Here is a 20883-nt window from a genome sequence, read left to right as displayed (position 1 = left end):
AATAGGAGCAGGAGTAGGCCACTGGCCCCTCTTGCCTGCTCCGCCATTTAATAAGATCATGGCTGATCTGATCTTGGAATTAGCTCCACTTCCCTGCCCACTCCCCATAACCCTTCACTCCCTTGTCGTTCAAAATCTGTCTCTCTCCACCTTTAATATATTCAATGACCCGGCCTCCATGACTAATGATACATCCTGTTGCCCATCCCCAGCCTAATTAGTTGAAACCCTCCCCAACAGCGCTAGCAACCTGCCCCCTTCTCGGCCTTTTGGCTAAGATCATGCGTAACTGACCTGACAGGGGAGTAACCATGACCAGAAAGTGGTTCTCCCTGGATCAGGAAGGTGGTTCTCCTATGCTTTTTGGAAATAGGAGGTGGGTGGGGGGCTTGCCCTGTCCACCTCCATGGAGATGGGTGGGGGACGTCCCATTCAACTCCATGCACGAACCTGGTATTGCAGTACATCCAGGAACGGTGCAGCCTTGGCTCTAGGCCTTTTGGCTAAGAGCAAAATCATTGGCGCAGAGTGATCTTTGTTTGGGCGTAAGGTGACCTTTGGCGTTTATGATCTGACAAGTTGATCTGACAAAGAATTGGAAAGATTGGCAATGAATAAAACATTTAAAAAAAATTTTTACAATTAAACACCAACCTTTTAATTCAATGTAAACTGTGCTGTAGGAGCAGTGACTGATGTTGCTGGGATGCTGAGATCAGGGCAGTCATTTCATTCATTGACATTCTCTGCAATTGTGGAGAAAATCGATGGTTTGTTCCTGATACCCACAGCAGGACAGAGACAGAGGGCAGGCAGGAGGGAGAACCATTTCATTCATTCTCTGCATGTGGGCGTCGCTGGCAAGGCCGGCATTTATTGCCCATCCCAAGTCGCTCTTGAGAAGGTGGTGGTGAACCTTCTTAAACCACTGCAGTCCGTGTGGTGAAGGTTCTCTCACAGGGCTGTGAGGGAGGGAGTGTTTGAAGGGAAAAAGCCTTGGCGAGTTGCTGCAGTGCGTTTGTAGATGGTACACTCTGCAACCATGGTGCGCCGGTGGTGGAAATAGTGAGTTTGGCACTAATTAGATATCAGCCATGGCTCAGTGGGCAGCACCCTCGCCTCTGAGTCAGAAGGTCGTGGGTTAAAGTCCCACTCCAGATCCCATAATTAATGCTGACACTCCCAGTGCAATACTCCCAGCTGCACTATAGGACGGTCAGTACTGAGGGAGTGCTGGATTCATAAGGGCAGTATTAAGGGAGCGCTGCACTGTCGGAGGGGCAGTACTAAGGGAGTGCTCGATTCAGCAGGGCAGTACTGCGGGAGCACTGCACTGTCAGAGGGGCAGTACCGAGGGAGAGCTGCACTGTCAGAGGAGCAGTACTGAAGGAGAGCTGCACTGTTGGAGGGGCAGTACTTAGGGAGCATTGTACTGTTGGAGGGGCAGTACTGAGGGAACGCTGCACTGTTGGAGAGGCAGTTTTGAGAGAATACTGAGAGGTGCCGTCATTGAGATAAGATGTTAAACCGAGGTCCCATCTGTCTTTTCAGTTAAATGTATAAGATCTCACTGCATTCTTGATGAAGATCTTACTGTGTGCAGATTGGCTGCCACGTTTCCTAGATTACAACAGTGACTACACTTCAAAAATACTTCATTGTCTGTGAGGCGCTTTTGGACGTCCTGAGGTGGTGAAAGGCGCTATAGAAATGCAAGTCCTTTCTTTCTTTACTGTCTGCGGCCCAGAGCTGGGGGGTTTCAGACCTGGTTCTCGTTCAGAGTGAAACGACTGCCTTTGTTCCCTGGGGACAGACAATAAATGACGGCAGATTTCAGATTACGCTCTGCCCCCGAGTCTCGGCCTCAGCTGATGTTTCCCGTCACGTTTCTCAATTCTCCTACTTTTTATTTTGATAGATCGGGCTGTCCATCGAGGATCGAATTCCATCGAGCTTTGCTCATTTATCTCGCCCTTTACACATTGGCCTTTATTGCAAGGGGGATGGAGTATAAAAGCAGAGATATCCTGCTACAACTATACAGGGTATTGGTGAGGTCACACCTGGAGTACTGCGTATAGTTTTGGTCTCCGTATTTAAGGAAGGATATACTTGCATTGGAGGCAGTTCAGAGAAGGTTCACTAGGTTGATTCCAGAGATGAGGGGGTTCATTTATGAAGATAGGTTGAGTAGGTCAGGACTATGCTCATTGGAGTTCAGAAGAATGAGAGGTGATCTTAGCGAAACATATAAGATAATGAGGGGGCTCGACAAGGTGGATGCAGTGAGGATGTTTCCACTCATAGGGAAACTAAAACTAGGAGACATATTTTCAGAATAAGGGGCCGCCCATTTAAAACTGAGATGAGGAGAAATTTCTTCTCTCAGAGGGTTGTAAATCTGTGGAATTCTCTGCCCCAGAGAGCAGTAGAGGCTGAATCATTGAATATATTTAAGGTGGAGATAGACAGATTTTTGACGATAAGGGAATAAAGGGTTATGGGGAGCGGGCAGGGAAGTGAGCTGAGTCCATGATCAATTCAGTCATGATCTTATTAAATGGCGGAGCAGGATCGAGGGGCCAAATGGTCTATTCCTGCTCCTATTTCTTTTGTTCTTATGTTCTTAGTGTAGTGCTGTAAATCATGTGAAATGAGCAGAGCTGGGAGTTGGGGAATTGGGACTAATATCACACGGAGTGATTCAGGGAAATCACGGTGTGTGTAGTGGGAAATCAACAGACAATCATCGTTAATTCATTCTCAGGATGTGGATGTCGCTGGCCAGGCTGGCATTACTGCCCATCCCTAGTTACATAGCAACAGGAGGAGGCCACTCAGCCCCTCGAGCCTGTTTCACCATACTCTCCATGTAACCCGTGCTGTACCTGCCCTGGGAGTGTTTGATGGGACAGTGTAGAGGAAGTTTTACTCTGTATCTATCTGTACTGTACTTTCCCTGGGAGTATTTGATGGGACAGTGTAGAGAGAGTTTTACTCTGTATCTATTCGTACTGTACTTTCCCTGGGAGTGTTTGATGGGACAGTGTAGAATGAGCTTTATTCTGTATCTAACCCGTGCTGTACCTGCCCTGTGAGTGTTTAATGGGACAGTGTAGAGGGAACTTTACTCTGTATCTAACCCGTGCTGTACCTGCCCTGGGAGTGTTTAATGGGACAGTGTGGAGGGAACTTTACTCTGTATCTAACCCGTGCTGTACCTGCCCTGGGAATGTTTGATGCCGACACTGGGTAATGAAATGGGGATATGTTTCTGTCCCAGCACCAACATCCTTCAACCTTCAGGAACATAAAATGAATGAAAAAAACTCCAGATTCTCATGTGATAAAAATGCAATGTGACTTTATTCAGTCCCAGACCATAAATAATTCATTCCTTTATCAGCAAATATTCATTGCTTGAGAGCTTGGCTTGTGACTGGAGCTCCGCAGATTGATGGTAACCTGGTTACTCTCGATCACTGACTGCAGATTGATGGTAACCTGGTTACTCTCGATCACTGACTGCAGAATGGAACTGTCACTGTAAGTGTTTAATCCTCTCACACTGCATTCTCCTGTGGGACACAGCCCAGTATCCCAGCACAGTCTCCCATTCCTCTGTGGGACACAGCCCAGTATCCCAGCACAGTCCCCCATTCCCCTGTGGGACACAGCCCAGTATCCCAGCACAGTCTCCTAGTCCCCTGTGGGTCACAGCCCAGTATCCCAGCACAGTCTCCTAGTCCCCTGTGGGACACAGCCCAGTATCCCAGCATATTCCCCATTCCCCTGTGGGACACAGCCCAGTATCCCAGCACAGTCCCCCATTTCCCTGTGGGATTCAGCCCAGTATCCCAGCACAGACTCCCATCCCCCTATAGGACACAGCCCAGTATCCCAGCACAGTCCCCCATTCCCCTGTGGGACACAGCCCAGTATCTCAGCACAGCCTTCCATTCCTCTGTGTGACACAGCCCAGTATCCTAGCACAGTCCCCCATTTCTCTGTGGGACGCAGCCCAGTATCCCAGCACAGCCTCCCATTCCCCTGTGGGTCACAGCCCAGTATCCCAGCACAGTCCCCCATTGCTCTGTGGGTCACAGCCCAGTATCCCAGCAAGTTCACCATTCCTCTGTGGGTCACAGCCCAGTATCTCAGCACAGTCCCCCATTCCCCTGTGGGACACAGCCCAGTATCCCAGCACAGTCCCACATTCCCCTGGAAGGTGCACGGCTGCACATGCACGGTATTTTGAAAAGGTCGCGCGACCCGGAATTTTTTTCACAGGTAACATGGAGGAGGTTACAGAGAAAGGGAGGGGTGTAGGGCTGGATGGGGTTACAGAGATAGGGAGGGGTGTATGATGGGAGTGGTTACAGAGATAGGGAGGGGTGTAGGGCTGGATGGGGTTACAGAGATAGGGAGGGGTGTATGATGGGAGTGGTTACAGAGATAGGGAGGGGTGTAGGGCTGGAGAGGGTTACAGAGATTGGGAGGGGCGTGGCCCTGGAAGGATGAGAATTGTAAAATCGAGGCGTTGCATTGATCCCAGTTTTATTTCAGTGATAGCAGAGTATGGAATTTTGAAGCTCTGTTTATATTTGGATCGATTTCTTTGTCCTCAAATATCTTTTGAATCTAATCTAAGGATCAGTTTACCGAAGTCTCTCTAAATACCAATAAATCGCGAGCTATTGCTTGTGTTGTCCTGGGGTTTATCAAACGGACACATTGATTGTTGTACATTGTTCCTTGGGGGAACAGTGTGGAGCAGAGTTTGGGAGAGAATTCCTTTCACCGTATCTAACCGCACGGCCGAGGGTCTGATCGAGTCGATGGTCCAGCCAGCGATCCGAAGCAGCTCGATCTGGGTGTGTGGCGACGCTCTGATCCGGATTGACGGGCTGAGGAGTTGCCGCTGCAACAATTGAGATGCCTGAAGGACAGAAGTTTATTCGGCGAGTCTCTGCGATCCGGGCACTGGGCGTGTTGGTCACTGAGGCTTCGGAGCGGGAAATCTGCGGATGGTCCCAGATCAGGAGGGGTGGGTAATGGTTCAGAAGGTCCAAGGGCCCGGCACAGGGACATTATGGGATGGGGAATGGCTGGACAGGGGCAGAGAGATATGGGATGGGGAATGGGCTGAACAGGGGCAGAGGTATATTATGGGATGGGGAATGGGCTGGACAGGGACAGATGGATATTATAGGATGGGGAGTGGGCTGGACAGGGGCAGAGGTATATTATGGGATGGGGAGTGGACTGGACAGGGACAGTGGGATATTATGGGATGGGGAATGGGCTGGACAGGGACAGAGGGATATTATGGGATTGGGAATGGGCTGGACAGGGACAGAGGGATATTATGGGATGGGGATTGGGCCGGACAGAGGCAGGGGGATATTATGGGATGGGGAATGGGTTGGACAGGGGCAGAGATATATTATGGGATGGGGAATGGGCTGGACAGGGACAGAGGGATATTATGGGATGGGGAATGGGCTGGACAGGGACAGAGGGATATTATGGGATGGGGAATGGGCCGAACAGGGGCAGGGGGATATTATGGGATGGGGAATGGGCTGGACAGGGATATTATGGGATGGGGAATGGGCTGGACAGGTATATTATGAGATGGGGAATGGGCTGGACAGGGGCAGAGAGATATTATGGGATGGGGAATGGGCTGGACAGGGACAGCTCCCTGTCAGCTCCCCTCCCCCATATTATTAAATCTCTCATTACCGCATTTCATGTGGATTTTTATATTTAAATAACAGCAGAACACTTTTCCCAGCTCACAACCGAGCTGAATATCCGATTCGTTTTGATTGGGGCAGCCAAGTAATTGGACAGTGGAACTTGGCGGGCTTTAGGACCGCGCGGAATGCTGAGCTGGGGCGACGTTCCCAGTCTGAGCCCCTGGATTGAGATTTCAGTTTTCTCTCTCTGTGAGTCTCGGGATCGCGATTTCTCTCTCTCTCTCGTTTTCTTTCCCCTTTTCTCTTTCTCTGTTTCTCTCTCTCTCAGTCAAATTTTCTCTTTCGATTTCTCACTCCCTTTCCTCACTTCTGTGTCTTTCTCTTTTGTTCCCATCCCTCTCCCCACTCCCGCTCTTTCTCCATCTCTCGCTCCTTCAATATCCCTCTCCCTCAATCTCTCTACTCTCTCTCCCTTTCTCACTCTCTTTCTCCCTCATCCTCTTTCCCTCCCCTCTCCCTTTCTCTCTCTCTCCCTCTCCCCTCTCCCTCAATCTCTCGCTTCCTCTCCATCAATCTCTCTCGTCTCTCTTTCCCTCCCTCTCTCTCCCTCTCTCCCTTTCTCTCTCCCTCAATCTCTCCCTCTCCCTCAATCTCTCCTCTCTCTTTCCCTCCCTCTCTCGCTCCCTCTCCCTCCCTCTCGCTCAATCTCTCCTCTCTCTCTCTTTCCCTCTCTCTCTCTCTCTCAATCTCTCCCTCTCCCTCAATCTCTCCTCTCTCTTTCCCTCCCTCTCTCGCTCCCTCTCCCTCCCTCCCTCTCTCTCCCTCCCTCTCTCTCCCTCCCTCTCTCGCCATCTCCCTCCCTCTCTTTCCATCCCTCTCCCGAACTCTCTCTCCCTCTCCCTCCCTCTTTCCCCCTCCCTCTTTCCCCCCTCCCTCTCCCTCTTTCCCCCCTCCCTCTCCCTCCCTCTTTCCCCCCTCCCTCTCCCTCCCTCTTTCCCCCCTCCCTCTCCCTCCCTCTTTCCCCCCCTCTCCCTCTCTCTACCTCCCTCTGTTTCCCCCTCCCTCTCCCTCTCCCCTTCTCTCTCTTTCCCTCCCCTTGAGTGCGGATTCTGTGCTAAACTCCTCTGGTCCATTGAGGAGGCTCCTGGACTTGTTGCTGAGCAATGCGGAGCTGGCTCCGGGACCTCGCCGCGCCCGAAGCTCGCTGATCTCCCCCAGAGTGAGTCAGACTCTGTCCCGGGATCTCCCGGGATCGCCTTGCTGTTTCCAACAGCGATTGGCGGCTTGGCGCGGGGATCAGACTGGTTCCTGTGTGGATTGTATCGGAGGGCTGGAGAATTGGAGAGGACGATTCTGTGTGCATTCTCGAGCAGCAATCTTCCATTGGATAAGAGTGTATTGTAGCTGAGGATTGCAGGCATTGTACAGGAGAGCTGTGCATTGTATCGGAGCGCTGCAGCAATCTGTACAATGAAGGAACGCATTGTATAACAACTTGCATTTATATAGCGCCTCAACCCAGTAAAATATTTCAAGGCGCTTCACAGGAGCGTAAATCAGCGTGACTGGAGACGGTGAGTGTGTGTTGGGGTTGTGACTGGAGATGGTGAGTGTGTGTTGGGGGTGTGACTGGAGATGGTGAGCGTGTGTTGGGGTTTGAGCAGGAGGAGTGACGTCAGGCCCAGAAGGTGACTGTGGATTGTGATGCTTGAGCTGAAGTGGAACAGCATTACGGGGGAGGAAGTGAGACATTCAGAGACTATTCCTGCTCGCGGTGGAGCAGTTTGTAAAAGCTCATTGAATTCATTGTAGAAAAAAGATTATAAATATCCCCGTTACTAGTCTGTATATCAGTCACAGCCCAGAGTAACACCTTGTGTCATAAAACAGGCCGTGGGAGGGTCACCAAACACAGAATCTGTCAGTGTTTAAAGGGGCAACTTTTTAAAGTGTAAGAACATAACATAAGAATTAGGAACAGGAGTAGGCCATCTAGCCCCTCGAGCCTGCTCCGCCATTCAACAAGATCATGGCTGATCTGGCCGTGGACTCAGCTCCACTTACCCGCCTGCTCCCCGTAACCCTTAATTCCCTTATTGGTTAAAAATCTATCTATCTGTGACTTGAATACATTCAATGAGCTAGCCTCAACTGCTTCCTTGGGCAGAGAATTCCTTAGATTCACAACCCTCTGGGAGAAGATGTTCCTTCTCAACTCGGTTTTAAATTGGCTCCCCCGTATTTTGAGGCTGTGCCCCCTAGTTCTAGTCTCCCCGACCAGTGGAAACAACCTCTCTGCCTCTATCTTGTCTATCCCTTTCATTATTTTAAATGTTTCTATAAGATCACCCCTCATCCTTCTGAACTCCAACAAGTAAAGACCCAGTCTACTCAATCTATCATCAGAAGGTAACCTCATCTCCGGAATCAGCCTAGTGAATTGTCTCTGTACCCCCTCCAAAGCTAGTATATCCTTCCTTAAGTAAGGTGACCAAAACTGCACGCAGTACTCTAGGTGCGGCCTCACCAATACCCTATACAGTTGCAGAAGGACCTCCCTGCTTTTGTACTCCATCCTTCTCGCAATGAAGGCCAACATTCCATTTGCTTTCCTGATTACCAGCTGCACCTGCAAACTAACTTTTTGGGATTCATGCACAAGGACCCCCAGGTCCCTCTGCACCGCAGCATATTGTCATTTCTCCCCATTCAAATAATATTCCCTTATACTGTTTTTTTTCCCAAGGTGGATGACCTCACACTTTCCGACATTGTATTCCATCTGCCAAACCTTAGCCCATTTGCTTAACCTATCTAAATCTCTTTGCAACCTCTCTGTGTCCTCTACACAGCCCACTTTCCCACTAATCTTAGTGCCATCTGCAAATTTTGTTACACTACACTCTGTCCCCTCTTCCAGGTCATCTATGTATATTTTAAACAGTTGTGGTCCCAACACCGATCCCTGTGGCACACCACTAACCACCGATTTCCAACCCGAAAAGGACCCATTTATCCCGACTCTCTGCTTTCTGTTAGCCAGCCAATTCTCTATCCATGCTAATACATTTCCTCTGACTCCGCGTACCTTTATCTTCTGCAGTAATCTTTTGTGTGGCACCTTATCGAATGCCTTTTGAAAATCTAAATACACCACATCCATCGGTACACCTCTATCCACCATGCTCTTTATATCCTCAAAGAATTCTGGTAAATTAGTTAAACATGATTTCCCCTTCATGAATCCATGCTGCGTCTGCTTGATTGCACTAAGAAGTAGAATAATTTTGCTTTTCCAGTGAGAGCTCTGAGATTGAGGTGCGATAATGGAGGAAGGAGAATAGATTTTGCTGAAGGAGCTGACTCAATCCCACTCCAGAGACTCGAGCCCAGCATCCAGGTTGACACTCCCAGTGCAGTACTGAGAGAGCACTGCACTATCGAAGGGGCAGTACTGAGGGAGTGCTGCACTGTCGGAGGGGCAGTACTGAGAGAGCGCTGCACAATCGAAGGGGCAGTACTGAGGGAGTGCTGCACTGTTGGAGGGGCAGTACTGAGGGAGCGCTGCAATGTCGGAGGGGCAGTACAGAGGGAGTGCACCACTGTTGGAGGGGCAGTACTGAGGGAGTGCACCACTGTTGGAGGGGCAGTACTGAGGGAGTGCTGCACTGTCGGAGGGGCTGTACTGAGGGAGTGCTGCACTGTCGGAGGGGCAGTACTGAGGGAGTGCTGCACTGTCGGAGGGGCAGTACTGAGGGAGTGCACCACTGTTGGAGGGGCAGTACTGAGGGAGTGCTGCAGTATCGGAGGGGCAGTACTGAAGGACTGAAGCAATGTTACAGAGGCAGTACTGAGAGAGTGCTGAACCCTTGGAGGGGCAGTACTGAGGGAGTGTTGCACTTTCGGAGGGACAGTACTGAGGGAATGCTGCACTTTCTGAGGGCAGTCTTGAGGGAGCACTGCACTGTCGAACAAGGCGGTAAATCGAGGCCCCGTCTGCCCTCTCAGCTTCACATCAAAGATCCCCTGGCTTTATTTCAAAGAAGAACAGGGGAGTTCTCCCCAGTATCCTGAGCAATATTTATCCCTCAACCAACATCACTAAAATAGGATAATTGTTCATTTGTCTCATTTGGTATATTAACAAAAGTTAGCCACCTCCTATTTGCTGCAGTGATTCCCAACTGGTGATTATTTCTGTGTAACGCTGCAGCTAATGGGAGGCGGTGTTGGAGGGTGGGGGTCGAAGGTCAGGAGCAGCACCTGTTCCAAAATGCATTGATTTTATTTCTCTCCTCACAGGGAACTGATGGGAGAAGGAAGAGATGATCGATGGGAAACAGACTCTGGTCAGGAGACAATCATCACATTGGGTCCCAATACTGACTGATCAGCCTATCAGAGCATCTGTCTGATACAGCGGGCAGCTGGGGGGAAAACAGTTGGGATCCCAACACCTGGAACATCTGTACCAACACTGGGAAAACAGCTGTAATCCCAACACCCAGAACATCTGTACCAGCACTGGGAAAACAGCTGGAATCCCAACACATGGAACATCTGTACCGACACTGGGAAACAGCTGGGATCCCAACACCTGGAACATTTGTACAACACTGGGAAAACAGTTGGAATCCTGACACCTGGAACATCTGCATCAACACCGGGAAAATAGCTGAAAGCTCAACACCTAAAAGATCTTCACCAACACTGGGAAAACAGCTGGAATCCCGATACCTGGAACACCGGCACCAACACTGGGAAAACATCCGCAATCCCAACACCTGTAACATTTGCACGCACCGAGATCGCCCCTCTGTGAGCACGTCCAGTCGGAGCGGGGACTCACTGAATCATCCACAGATGGACCGAGATGGCCCCTCTCTGAGCGTGGTCCAGTCGGAGCAATGCGTCTGTCCGGTTTGTTGCCCCTTCAGGCCCTTTGGGCAGCCCTGTCTCTCGCCGCGCAGCACTTCCCGTCCTGGGGTCACTACGACCTGTGTAAGGCCCAGCTTCACTGGGACCAGGCCATGAGTTGGGATTACATGGCCTGCCAGCCCGAGGTCACCCTGCTCACCAGGTCACTGAAGGTCAGCTTGGATCCCTCCGACAGTACGTGTGGAGAGACCCCCGAGATGTACTGCACGCTGGTGAGTAGAAGCCTTTCTGAGACAGCCTCTGTTGTGTGTCGCGCTGTGAATGGATGCTCACTGAACGGCCTTTATCAAAGTGAATTCCATCCAAACTCCTACATTTGCTTCATTAACAGAGGCATCGAGTGCAAAAGCAAGGGAGTCATGGTGAACCTTTATATATCATTGGTTAGGCCCCAGCTGGAGTATTGTGTCCAATTCTGGGCACCACACTTTAGGAAGGATGACAAGGCCTTGGAGAGGGTGCAGAGGAGATTTACTGGAATGTTTCCAGGGATGAGGGACTTCAGTTATGTGAAGAGACTGGAGAAGCTGGGATTGTTCTCCTCAGAGCAGAGAAGGTTAAGGGGAGATTTGATGAGGTGTTTAAAATCATGAAGGGTTTTGAAAGAGTAAATAAGGAGACACTGTTTCATATGGCAGGAGGGCCAGTAACCAGAGGACACAGATTTCAGATAATTGGCAAAAAAGCCAAGGGGGGAGATGAGGAGAATGTTTTAATGCAGCGAGTTTTTATGATCAGGAATGTGCTGCCTGAAAGGGAGGTGGAAGGAGATTCAAGAATAACATTCAAAAGGGAATTGGATAAATACTGGGAAAGGAGAAATGTACAGGGCTATGGGGAAGGAGTAGGAGAGTGGGACTAACTGGACAGCTCTGAGCCAGTGGCAGAGACAGACGATATCACGGAGGTGAAAGTAGGCGGGCTTGGTGAAGGAGGAGATATGGGGATGGAATAACAATCTGATAAGTTGCATTTCGTGGAACTGTGAGGAGATGTAAAACTGCTGGGCTGAACAGGAAAGGTCAGGACACGAAAACCACAAAACTCGCTGCTTCCCAGTGACTCACCATAAGGGGTGGCAGTGTTTGTAAAATTAGACACGGTAATAGATGTGAGGAGGGAGTTCGAATGTTTATAAACACTCCCTGGAGCTCCTGACCCCTGTGTCTGACCCCTGCCCAATATCCCCAGTGGGGAATATGTCCCATTGTGTCTGAGCCCTGCCCAATATCTCCAGTGTGGAATATGTCCCATTGTGTCTGAGCCCTGCCCAATATCCCCAGTGAGGAATATGTCCTTGAGATGTAAATTCAAGCCTGTTTCTAAATATTAATGATGCTCTTGTTGAGTGAATCATCTCCTCAGGATAATTGGTTCCTACATCATTGTTCGAGGGGAAACGCCTGGTTTAATAATCAGCCGTACGTTTCAGCAATAATTGAAAATGTATAATTTATTGCAGAACATGCAGTTCATCAGAGGGCATTATTCTCCAGCTCAATTAGTAATCTGTTGTAAAAATATTACGAGTCTTTGAGGTAAATCTTCCATCTGTCCCATATCCCACTGTGGGAGCTGTGTGTGAAACAGGGCCTGGACCCAGTGAGACCACACTAGATGTTACTGTCTCAGTTTCACACCTCAGGACATCCCAAAGTGCTTCACAGACAATGAAGGACTTTTTGAAATCGCAATCATTTTTCTTTCACCGATAAAAACGCGGCTGAATTTATCGGCCGTTATCTCATAGTTTGCATTTTTTAATATGTAACAGTTTTTGACAGGTGTACTCGCTCCTTCTTTCCCGATGTGTCCCGACTCCTGAACTTGTGTTCCCTGATTGTGTGTTGACTGTGAGTGAGACGGAAAGACTCCAGGGTGAGAATGTATTCAGACTGTGGCTGTAACCTTGGTGCAAAGACACGAATTCCTGGTCATAAACTGTTGTGATCGAATGTACCGGGGCACGGTGGTGCAGGGCTTCTGTGACTGGAACAGTAATCCACAGAACCGCACTTCCAATCCCTCCATGGGCTTTGAGACTGGGCAGAGGGAGATACTGCCGGTCCTGCTGGGAGACTCAGTCCCAGGCACATCCTTCAGTTTTTTATTTGTTCCTGGGATGTGGGCATCGCTGGCAAGGCCGGCATTTATTGCCCATCCCTAATTGCCCTTGCGAAGGTGGTGATGAGCCATCTTCTTGAACCGCTGCAGTCCGTGTGGTGAAGGTACTCCCACAGTGCTATTAGGAAGGGAGTTCAGGATTTTGACCCAGTGACAATGAAGGAACATTGAATATATTTCCCAATCAGGATGCGGTGTAACTTGGAGGGGAACGTGGAGGTGGTGGTGTTCCCATGGAGGCCATGGGTTTGTGAGGTGCTGCCGAAGAAGTCTTGGTGAGTTGCTGCAGTGCATCTTGTAGATGGTAAACACTGAAGCCACGGTACACCGGTGGTGGAGGGAGTGAATGTTTAAGGTGGTGGATGGGCTGCTTTGTCCGGGATGGTGTGAAGCTTCTTGCGTATTGTTGGAGCTGCACTCATCCAGGCAATTGGAGAGTATTCCATCACCCGCCTGACTTGTGCCTTGTAGGTGGTGGAAAGGCTTTGGGGAGTCAGGAGGTGAGACAGTTGCTGCAGAATACTCGCCTCTGACCTGCTCTTGTACCACAGTATTTATGTGGCTGGTCCAGTTAAGTTTCTGGTCAATGGTGATCCCCAGGATGCTGATAGTGGGGGATCCGACAATGGTAACGCCGTTGAATGTCATGGAGAGGTAGTTGGACTCTGGCTTGTTGGAGATGATTATTGCCTTCCACTTGTGGACCATTGTAGGGGCGAGATGGGACATGGGGCACAGGGACACAGTGTGACCGGGGGTGAGGGGAGAGAGAGATGGGACACGGGACACAGTGACACAGTGTGACCAGGGGTGAGGGGAGAGAGAGATGGGACATGGGGCACAGGGACACAGTGTGACCGGGGGTGAGGGGAGTAAGAAATGGGACACGGGGCACAGTGACACAGTGTGACCAGGGGTGAGGGGGTGAGGGACTGTGTTATGAGGTTAGCTCGAACAGTCGAATTAAAGGGAGAATCGTCACCACTTCTGTAGAAACACAGTCTGTGCCTTGCTCGGGTAAAAGTCTGACAGCTAATTATTTCTGAATCCGATCACCAATTCTGGAAATCCCAGCGAGTGGTGACAGCTGGTGAATGTTAACGTGGAGTTTCTGGGTAATTTCTGTAAGCTGAGTTTGAACTGATTGTAAACTGGTGCCTGGAGATTGTGTCTGATCAATGTGATTTTAGTGCCCAAAAAAAAAAAAAAAAGAAAAACACAAAAAAAACCCACAAAAAAGAAAAAAAAGGGCCTTGTAAATGTCTGGTGTGTCATCCAGGTCGGGTGGCACGGTTTAATGTTTTATGTTTTTCAGATAAACTCCTAAAAGAGTTTCCTCTCGGGATTGTTAACATCTGTATCCGTTCCCCTGCCAGCTGTTCACACAATCTCACAGCACAGCAGGATGCTATTGGCCCATCGTGCCTGTGCCGGCTCTTTGAGAGAGCGATCCAATTAGTCCCACTCCCTGCTCTTTCCCCATAGCCTTGCAAATTTATCCTTTTTCTCAAATTTATCAAGTATATTTTTCCCTGTTTTAAGGGAGTTTAGTTGAAGCAGGTTCAAACAGCTCCTCAAAGAGTGGGTACAGGCACGATGGGCCGAATGGCCTTCCGTGCTGTGAGATTCTGTGATATTTCCCCTGTTTTAAGGGAGTTTATTTTCAGCAGATGCGAGCAGCAGATGGGATTTCAGTCAGAACGAGCCAAACATTCTCTTTGTAATATCGCAGTCCATTCTATTGGGTCTGGGACTAAACCTTTATTACTCAGATGGGAAATCGAGGGTTTGGGAGAGGCCTACAGGAAGTGGAATAAACCTGAGGCCATAGACTTTATCCCCATGAATCCTCCGCCTGCCCAATATCTCACTCACTGCCCACTGTCCCCAGTAAACCGGCTGCCCATTAAACTTTCCCAGTCTCTTGATTCCTGGATCAGAGCTCCCTCACTGCGCTGCTGTCTGACAATGTTCCACTCACTTTAGCAGCTCAGACAGGAGAATGTTTGAAGAATAATTTACTGTTGTTGTGGCACTGACTGACTGACCCCTGACCCTGTCTATAAGGGCCGATCGACACAGGCCGGTCAATAATGTGGGATTACACCACAGCTGGTTGAAGATTTGCTGCAGATTCTCAATCTTTCCCCAGTCTGGTTTCTTTCTCTGAAACCTCCCTCTGGTCTTCTCATTGCTGAAATGTTTAGACACAAACACCAGGTGCAGAGTTCTGGGTTTCATTAACTTGAACAAACATTCATTTCTGCCGGCTCACGTTCTTTATAATTAAATTCCAAAGTGTAGAATCCTATTGAGCTCCCTGGCAAGATGTTGACTTAAAACCGCCGTTCCTTTATTAAATTAATTCTGGTGATTTGGGCATCGCTGATACGGCCGGCATTTATTGCCCATCCCCTGGTGCCCTGAGAAGGTGGGGGTGGGCCGCCTTCTTGATCCTCTGGAAGCGGGTTTGATACAAACTGAGTGTCTCGCTCGGCCACTTCAGAGGGTCATTAACAGTCAACCACGTTGGTGTGGGCCTGGAGTCACATATAGGCCCGGGCAGGTTACAGAGGCAGGTTTCCTTCCCTAAAGGACATTACTGAACCAGTTGGATTTCACGGCAATCTCCCTGAGCTGTGGGCCGTGGGGGGATGGACCCTCTCCCTGACCCACTGTGGGCCGTGGGGAGAGGACCCTCTCCCTGACCCACTGTGGGCCGTGGGGAGAGGAACCTCTCCCTGACCCACTGTGGGCTGTGGGGAGAGGAACCTCTCCCTGACGCACTGTGGGCCGTGCGGAGAGGAACCTCTCCCTGACCCACTGTGGGCCGTGGGGAGAGGAACCTCTCCCTGACCCACTGTGGGCCGTGGGGAGAGGAACCTCTCCCTGACCCATTGTGGGCCGTGGGGAGATGGACCCTCTCCCTGACCCACTGTGGGCCGTGAGGAGAGGACCCTCTCCCTGACCCACTGTGTGCCGTGGGGAGAGGAACCTCTCCCTGAGCTGTGGGCCGTGGGGAGAGGACCCTCTCCCTGACCCACTGTGTGCCGCGGGGAGAGGACCCTCTCCCTGACCCACTGTGGGCCGTGGGGAGATGGATCCTCTCCCTGACCCACTGTGGGCCGTGGGGAGATGGACCCTCTCCCTGACCCACTGTGGGCCGTGGGGAGAGGACCCTCTCCCTGACCCACTGTGGGCCGTGGGGAGATGGACCCTCTCCCTGACCCACTGTGGGCCGTGGGGAGATGGACCCTCTCCCTGACCCACTGTGGGCCGTGGGGAGATGGACCCTCTCCCTGACCCACTGTGGGCCGTGGGGAGAGGACTCTCTCCCTGACCCACTGTGGGCTGTGGGGAGAGGAACCTCTCCCTGACCCACTGTGGGCCGTGGGGAGAGGAACCTCTCCCTGACCCACTGTGGGCCGTGGGGAGAGGAACCTCTCCCTGACCCACTGTGGGCCGTGGGGAGATGGACCCTCTCCCTGACCCACTGTGGGCCGTGGGGAGATGGACCCTCTCCCTGATCCACTGTGGGCTGTGGGGAGAGGAACCTCTCCCTGACCCACTGTGGGCTGTGGGGAGAGGAACCTCTCCCTGACCCACTGTGGGCCGTGGGGAGAGGACCCTCTCCCTGACCCACTGTGGGCCGTGGGGAGATGGACCCTCTCCCTGACCCACTGTGGGCCGTGGGGAGAGGACTCTCTCCCTGACCCACTGTGGGCCGTGGGGAGATGGACCCTCTCCCTGATCCACTGTGGGCCGTGGGGAAAGGACCCTCTCCCTGACCCAATGTGGGCCGTGGGGAGAGGACCCTCTCCCTGACCCACTGTGGGCCGTGGGGAGATGGACCCTCTCCCTGATTCTCTGTGGGCCGTGGGGAGAAGACTCTCTCCCTGACCCACTGTGGGCCGTGGGGAGATGGACCCTCTCCCTGACCCACTGTGGGCCGTGGGGAGATGGATGATACCAGAAATGAGAGGGTATACATATTAGGAAAGGATGACCAGGCTGGGTCACTTTTCTCTTGAAAGGAGAATGCTGAGGGGTGATCTAATGAAGATCTTTGAAATTATGCAAGGTTTTGATAGAAACATAGAAACATAGAAAATAGGTGCAGGAGTAGGCTATTCGGCCCTTCGAGCCTGCACCGCCATTCAATGAGTTCATGGCTGAACATGCAACTTCAGTACCCCATTCCTGCTTTCTTGCCATACCCCTTGATCCCCCTAGTAGTAAGGACTTCATCTAACTCCTTTTTGAATATATTTAGTGAATTGGCCTCAACAACTTTCTGTGGTAGAGAATTCCACAGGTTCACCACTCTCTGGGTGAAGAAGTTTCTCCTCATCTCGGTCCTAAATGGCTTACCTCTTATCCTTCGACTGTGACCCCTGGTTCTGGACTTCCCCAACATTGGGAACATTCTTCCTGCATCTAACCTGTCTAAACCCATCAGAATTTTAAACGTTTCTATGAGGTCCCCTCTCATTCTTCTGAACTCCAGTGAATACAAGCCCAGTTGATCCAGTCTTTCTTGATAGGTCAGTCCCCGCCATCCCGGGAATCAGTCTGGTGAACCTTCGCTGCACTCCCTCAATAGCAAGAATGTCCTTCCTCAAGTTAGGAGACCAAAACTGTGCACAATACTCCAGGTGTGGCCTCACCAAGGCCCTGTACAACTGTAGCAACACCTCCCTGCCCCTGTACTCAAATCTCCTCGCTATGCAGGCCAACATGCCATTTGCTTTCTTATCCGTACCTGCGTACCTGCATGCCAACCTTGATAGAGTTGATACAGAGAAAACCAAGAAATCCAATAGGGAATTCAGAAGAAACGTCTGTACCCAAAGAGTGGTGAGAATGTGGAACATGCTCCAACAGGGAGTGGTTAAAGCGAATAGTGTAGATGCATTAAGAGATGCTAGACAAGCGTATGAGGGAGACGGGAATAGAGGGTTGCGGATAGATTTAGATGAGGAAAGACGGGAGGAGGCTCGAGTGGAGCAGAAACACCGGCATGGACTGGTTGGGCCGAATGGCCTGTTTCCCTGCCGTATATTCTATGTAATCCTATATGTAATCCTATATGTATTCTGACGTAATCTTTCAGCTCAGTACTGGCCCACTAAATGCTGTTAACTGAGCAAGTCTGCTCAAACATTAACTCCAACAAAGGGCCTGATTACTGGGTGATGGGAAGTGACAGCAATCTGCGGGATTACACTTTATGGAGCTACTAACTTCTGTGCTCAATAATACACTAATTAACATCATTAACCAGGGGACTGAACCGTGCTGATAGTGAGTGGTTTAGTTAGTGATAACGACAGGCTCTTCGTCACACCACACAGTGTAAATCCGAGACAGCAACACTTAAAGCCTGAAATAAATGTCAAGGAATGAGTGGATTTGTAGAAGGAACAATGATTCATAAGATGCTCCGTTTATGCTCCAGTGTTGCAGGAGCAGTTTCTGTAATACATAATCCTTATATTGAAGTATCTTCCCTTCCTGCGTTGATGCAGCCACACACAGCAGGAGCCCGTTGTATCTCTCTCTCCCTGGGCTGTATGGTGAGGTTTAATTCTTCTCTTCTTCTTAGGCAATCCCCCGGAGTCGAGGATGACTTGCTTCCACATTAAAATGAGTTGTCAGGTGACTGATGAGACCAATGTGGGATCCACAGTCTCTGTCACAGGTGGGGTAGATGGTGGTTAGAGGGACGGGTGGGTGGGGTGCTTGGGTTGTCGTACGCACCTTCTGCTGTTTGTACTTGGCTTCCGCATTCTCCCGGCAAAGAGACTCGATGTGTTCGTCGCCTTCTCGGATGCTTCTCCTCCATTTTGAGCGGTCTGGATCCAAAGATCCAAGATACGGCCACTCACAACAACATCGAGCAGACAATAGGGGTGCTCAAGCAGCGTTTCCGAAGCCTGGACCACTCTGGAGGCAGCCTTCAATACTTCCCTCAACAGGTATCGCTATTCATTGTGGTGTGCTGCATGTTGCACAACTTGGCCATCATGAGGGCCCAGGCCTTACCAGTGGGGAGTGCAGCCCCAACTCAGGAGGAGGAGAAAGAGGAACAGGAGCCTGGCGAGGCCCCGACTGGCCAGCCAGAGGAGGAGGTGCAGCAGCCACGGAGGAGACACCGTGGCACTGCTCCCGATACAAGGGCCACATGTCAGCGGCTCATCATACATCGGTTCTCCAACAACACAACACAACCCCTGACCAGCAACCAATAAACATTTAACAACAGCCCCTTGAAACACCATAACACACAATCAACCTCAACAATATCTGTACACAGGCCCCTGCCATTTGTCATTCCACAACAGTACCCATGTGCCATATTAGGCACATACACTTACAACAATAGCAGGCCTCAAAAACTGCAACCAGATCGTGACAAACATATTTACAGGATGAGGCCATCAGTCCATTGTGGCCAAAGTTTTTATTGAGACTAGCTCTGGCATTTGCTACCCCTTACCTTAACCCCCTCCCACACCTCCTGCTCCTCCTCAATGTTGCCTCAGTGCCTGCAGCAAGGCTGCTTGAGGGCTGCTGTGTGTGTAACAGACACTACAGATGGCCGAGTAGGATACATTGGACCAGCTCTGGGCCTGGAAGGCCCGGCTGCAGACTGCACCACCTCAGCATCGGCGGCAGCAGTCTAGGTTGGCTGGTGTGTAGACCGCAGCAGGTGCAAAGGCAGAGTGGCAGCGGTGGGAGCCAGAATGCTGTCATCTTGTGCAAAGACAACACGTTCCATTTCCCACAGCCCACTGCCACTCCCCCAGGGCGGAGCCTCAACATCTGGAGCAATATGTGGGAGCGCAGATTACTGGCCTGCTTCGGCACCGTTACCTCCCCGTTGGACTGTGGGGAACAGAGAGGATGGCAGCAGTCAGTGTTTGCATGGCATCACTCTGCGAGTGACTCAGGACAGCCTGAGTCTCAAACGCAGCGTTCTGAGAGTTGTTGCCACAATCATTGACAGTATCACATCACAAAGACCTTGCGTGGCTTGGGTCTGTGATGCGATAGCTGCTGCCACATCAACCATGGCACGTGCTCTCCCCTCTGCGACTCCACTGTCACTGGTTGAGTCCATCTCCCTCTGTAAATGGGCAAGGATGGGTTCATTGAACTGCTGAGAGGCAGGGACAATGCTTGAGGCGGTCTCCCCCAACCTCAGGGCAGGTGTATCCATGCTCTGCGGGACCTTCTCTAATACACCCATTGGCTCGCAGTGCATTTGCATGGACTCTCTGGACATAGCCTCCAAGTCCAGGTCCACGTCTGACTGTCTCTGAGCAGGATTGATGGGTCGACTCACTGTCCGGGGAGATGGCCCCCGAGCTTCCCCTCGCTCTGGGCGCTGCTACAGGCTACTGGATTCAGGAGCCTCAGGCTCTTCAAAGCCCAGGAATGTTGGCTCTTCCACCAAGGTGGTGTCCCCACTCGGTGCAACTGATGAGGGTCCCTCATAGGCACCACACTTTCCTCACCTTCCTCATCATCTTCCCCGTCAGTCGAAGTGGACGGCGTTTGCTGTCAAGGGTCAAGGATCTCACAGAAATGCCAAAGGGCATTCACATACCGTTACGGTCCACAGGGGGCACTGCTACTCCGGCCACTACCGCACCAACTGGTGTGCCCATGGGGATGGACACTCGCTCCTCCATGTCACTGAGGGCTTCTATGTCAGGCTCCCCTCCACCGGTGCACTGCTGCTCTCTCCTGTTTGAGCTAGTTTCACCTGCAGTAAGAAGCACAAGAAGGTGTGAGTGAGTGTGCAGCTCATCGTGTGCCACATGTGCCTTCCATAGTTGAATAGTTGCTGCTGTGTGGATGTGTGTAAACGTGCATTTGAATCTGCGTGGCTGCTCACAGTGCATGTGTGAACGGTGGGATGAGGTGAGAAGGACCTCAGATTAGGGATGAGGCTGAAGTCTTGTGAAAGGGTAGTGTGAGGAGGGGTGAGGCTGAGTCGGGAACCAGAAGGTGAGTGAGGTTTGGATGGGCCGGGCATGGCTGGTGACCTGAGCCTGAACATTTATGGTGCCTTCACCAACAAAGACCACGGCCTGGGACACACAGTGAC

The 20883-nt window shown here is 51.0% G+C and overlaps 1 protein-coding gene and 1 pseudogene across 1 annotated transcript in view; both read left to right on the top strand.

Moving 5' to 3' along the window:
• The first annotated feature begins 253 nt into the window (after nt 1–253).
• Nucleotides 254–487, top strand: LOC139267550 (U2 spliceosomal RNA; annotated as a pseudogene).
• A 6293-nt stretch (nt 488–6780) lies between these two features.
• The window catches only part of LOC139266957 (netrin-G1-like), a 30704-nt gene continuing 16601 nt past the window's right edge, over nt 6781–20883 (top strand). The window contains exons 1-2 of the mRNA XM_070884594.1: nt 6781–6928; nt 10008–10855. Of these exons, the coding sequence (XP_070740695.1) occupies nt 10613–10855 (243 nt within the window). The 5' untranslated portion in view covers nt 6781–6928; nt 10008–10612. The remainder of the gene's footprint in view (nt 6929–10007; nt 10856–20883) is intronic.

This window comes from Pristiophorus japonicus, chromosome 7, assembly GCF_044704955.1.
Source record: "Pristiophorus japonicus isolate sPriJap1 chromosome 7, sPriJap1.hap1, whole genome shotgun sequence".
Classification (NCBI taxonomy): domain Eukaryota; kingdom Metazoa; phylum Chordata; class Chondrichthyes; family Pristiophoridae; genus Pristiophorus; species Pristiophorus japonicus.
The sequence above is the reverse complement of the archived record's forward strand: the minus strand, read 5'-3'. Positions and strand labels throughout refer to the sequence as shown.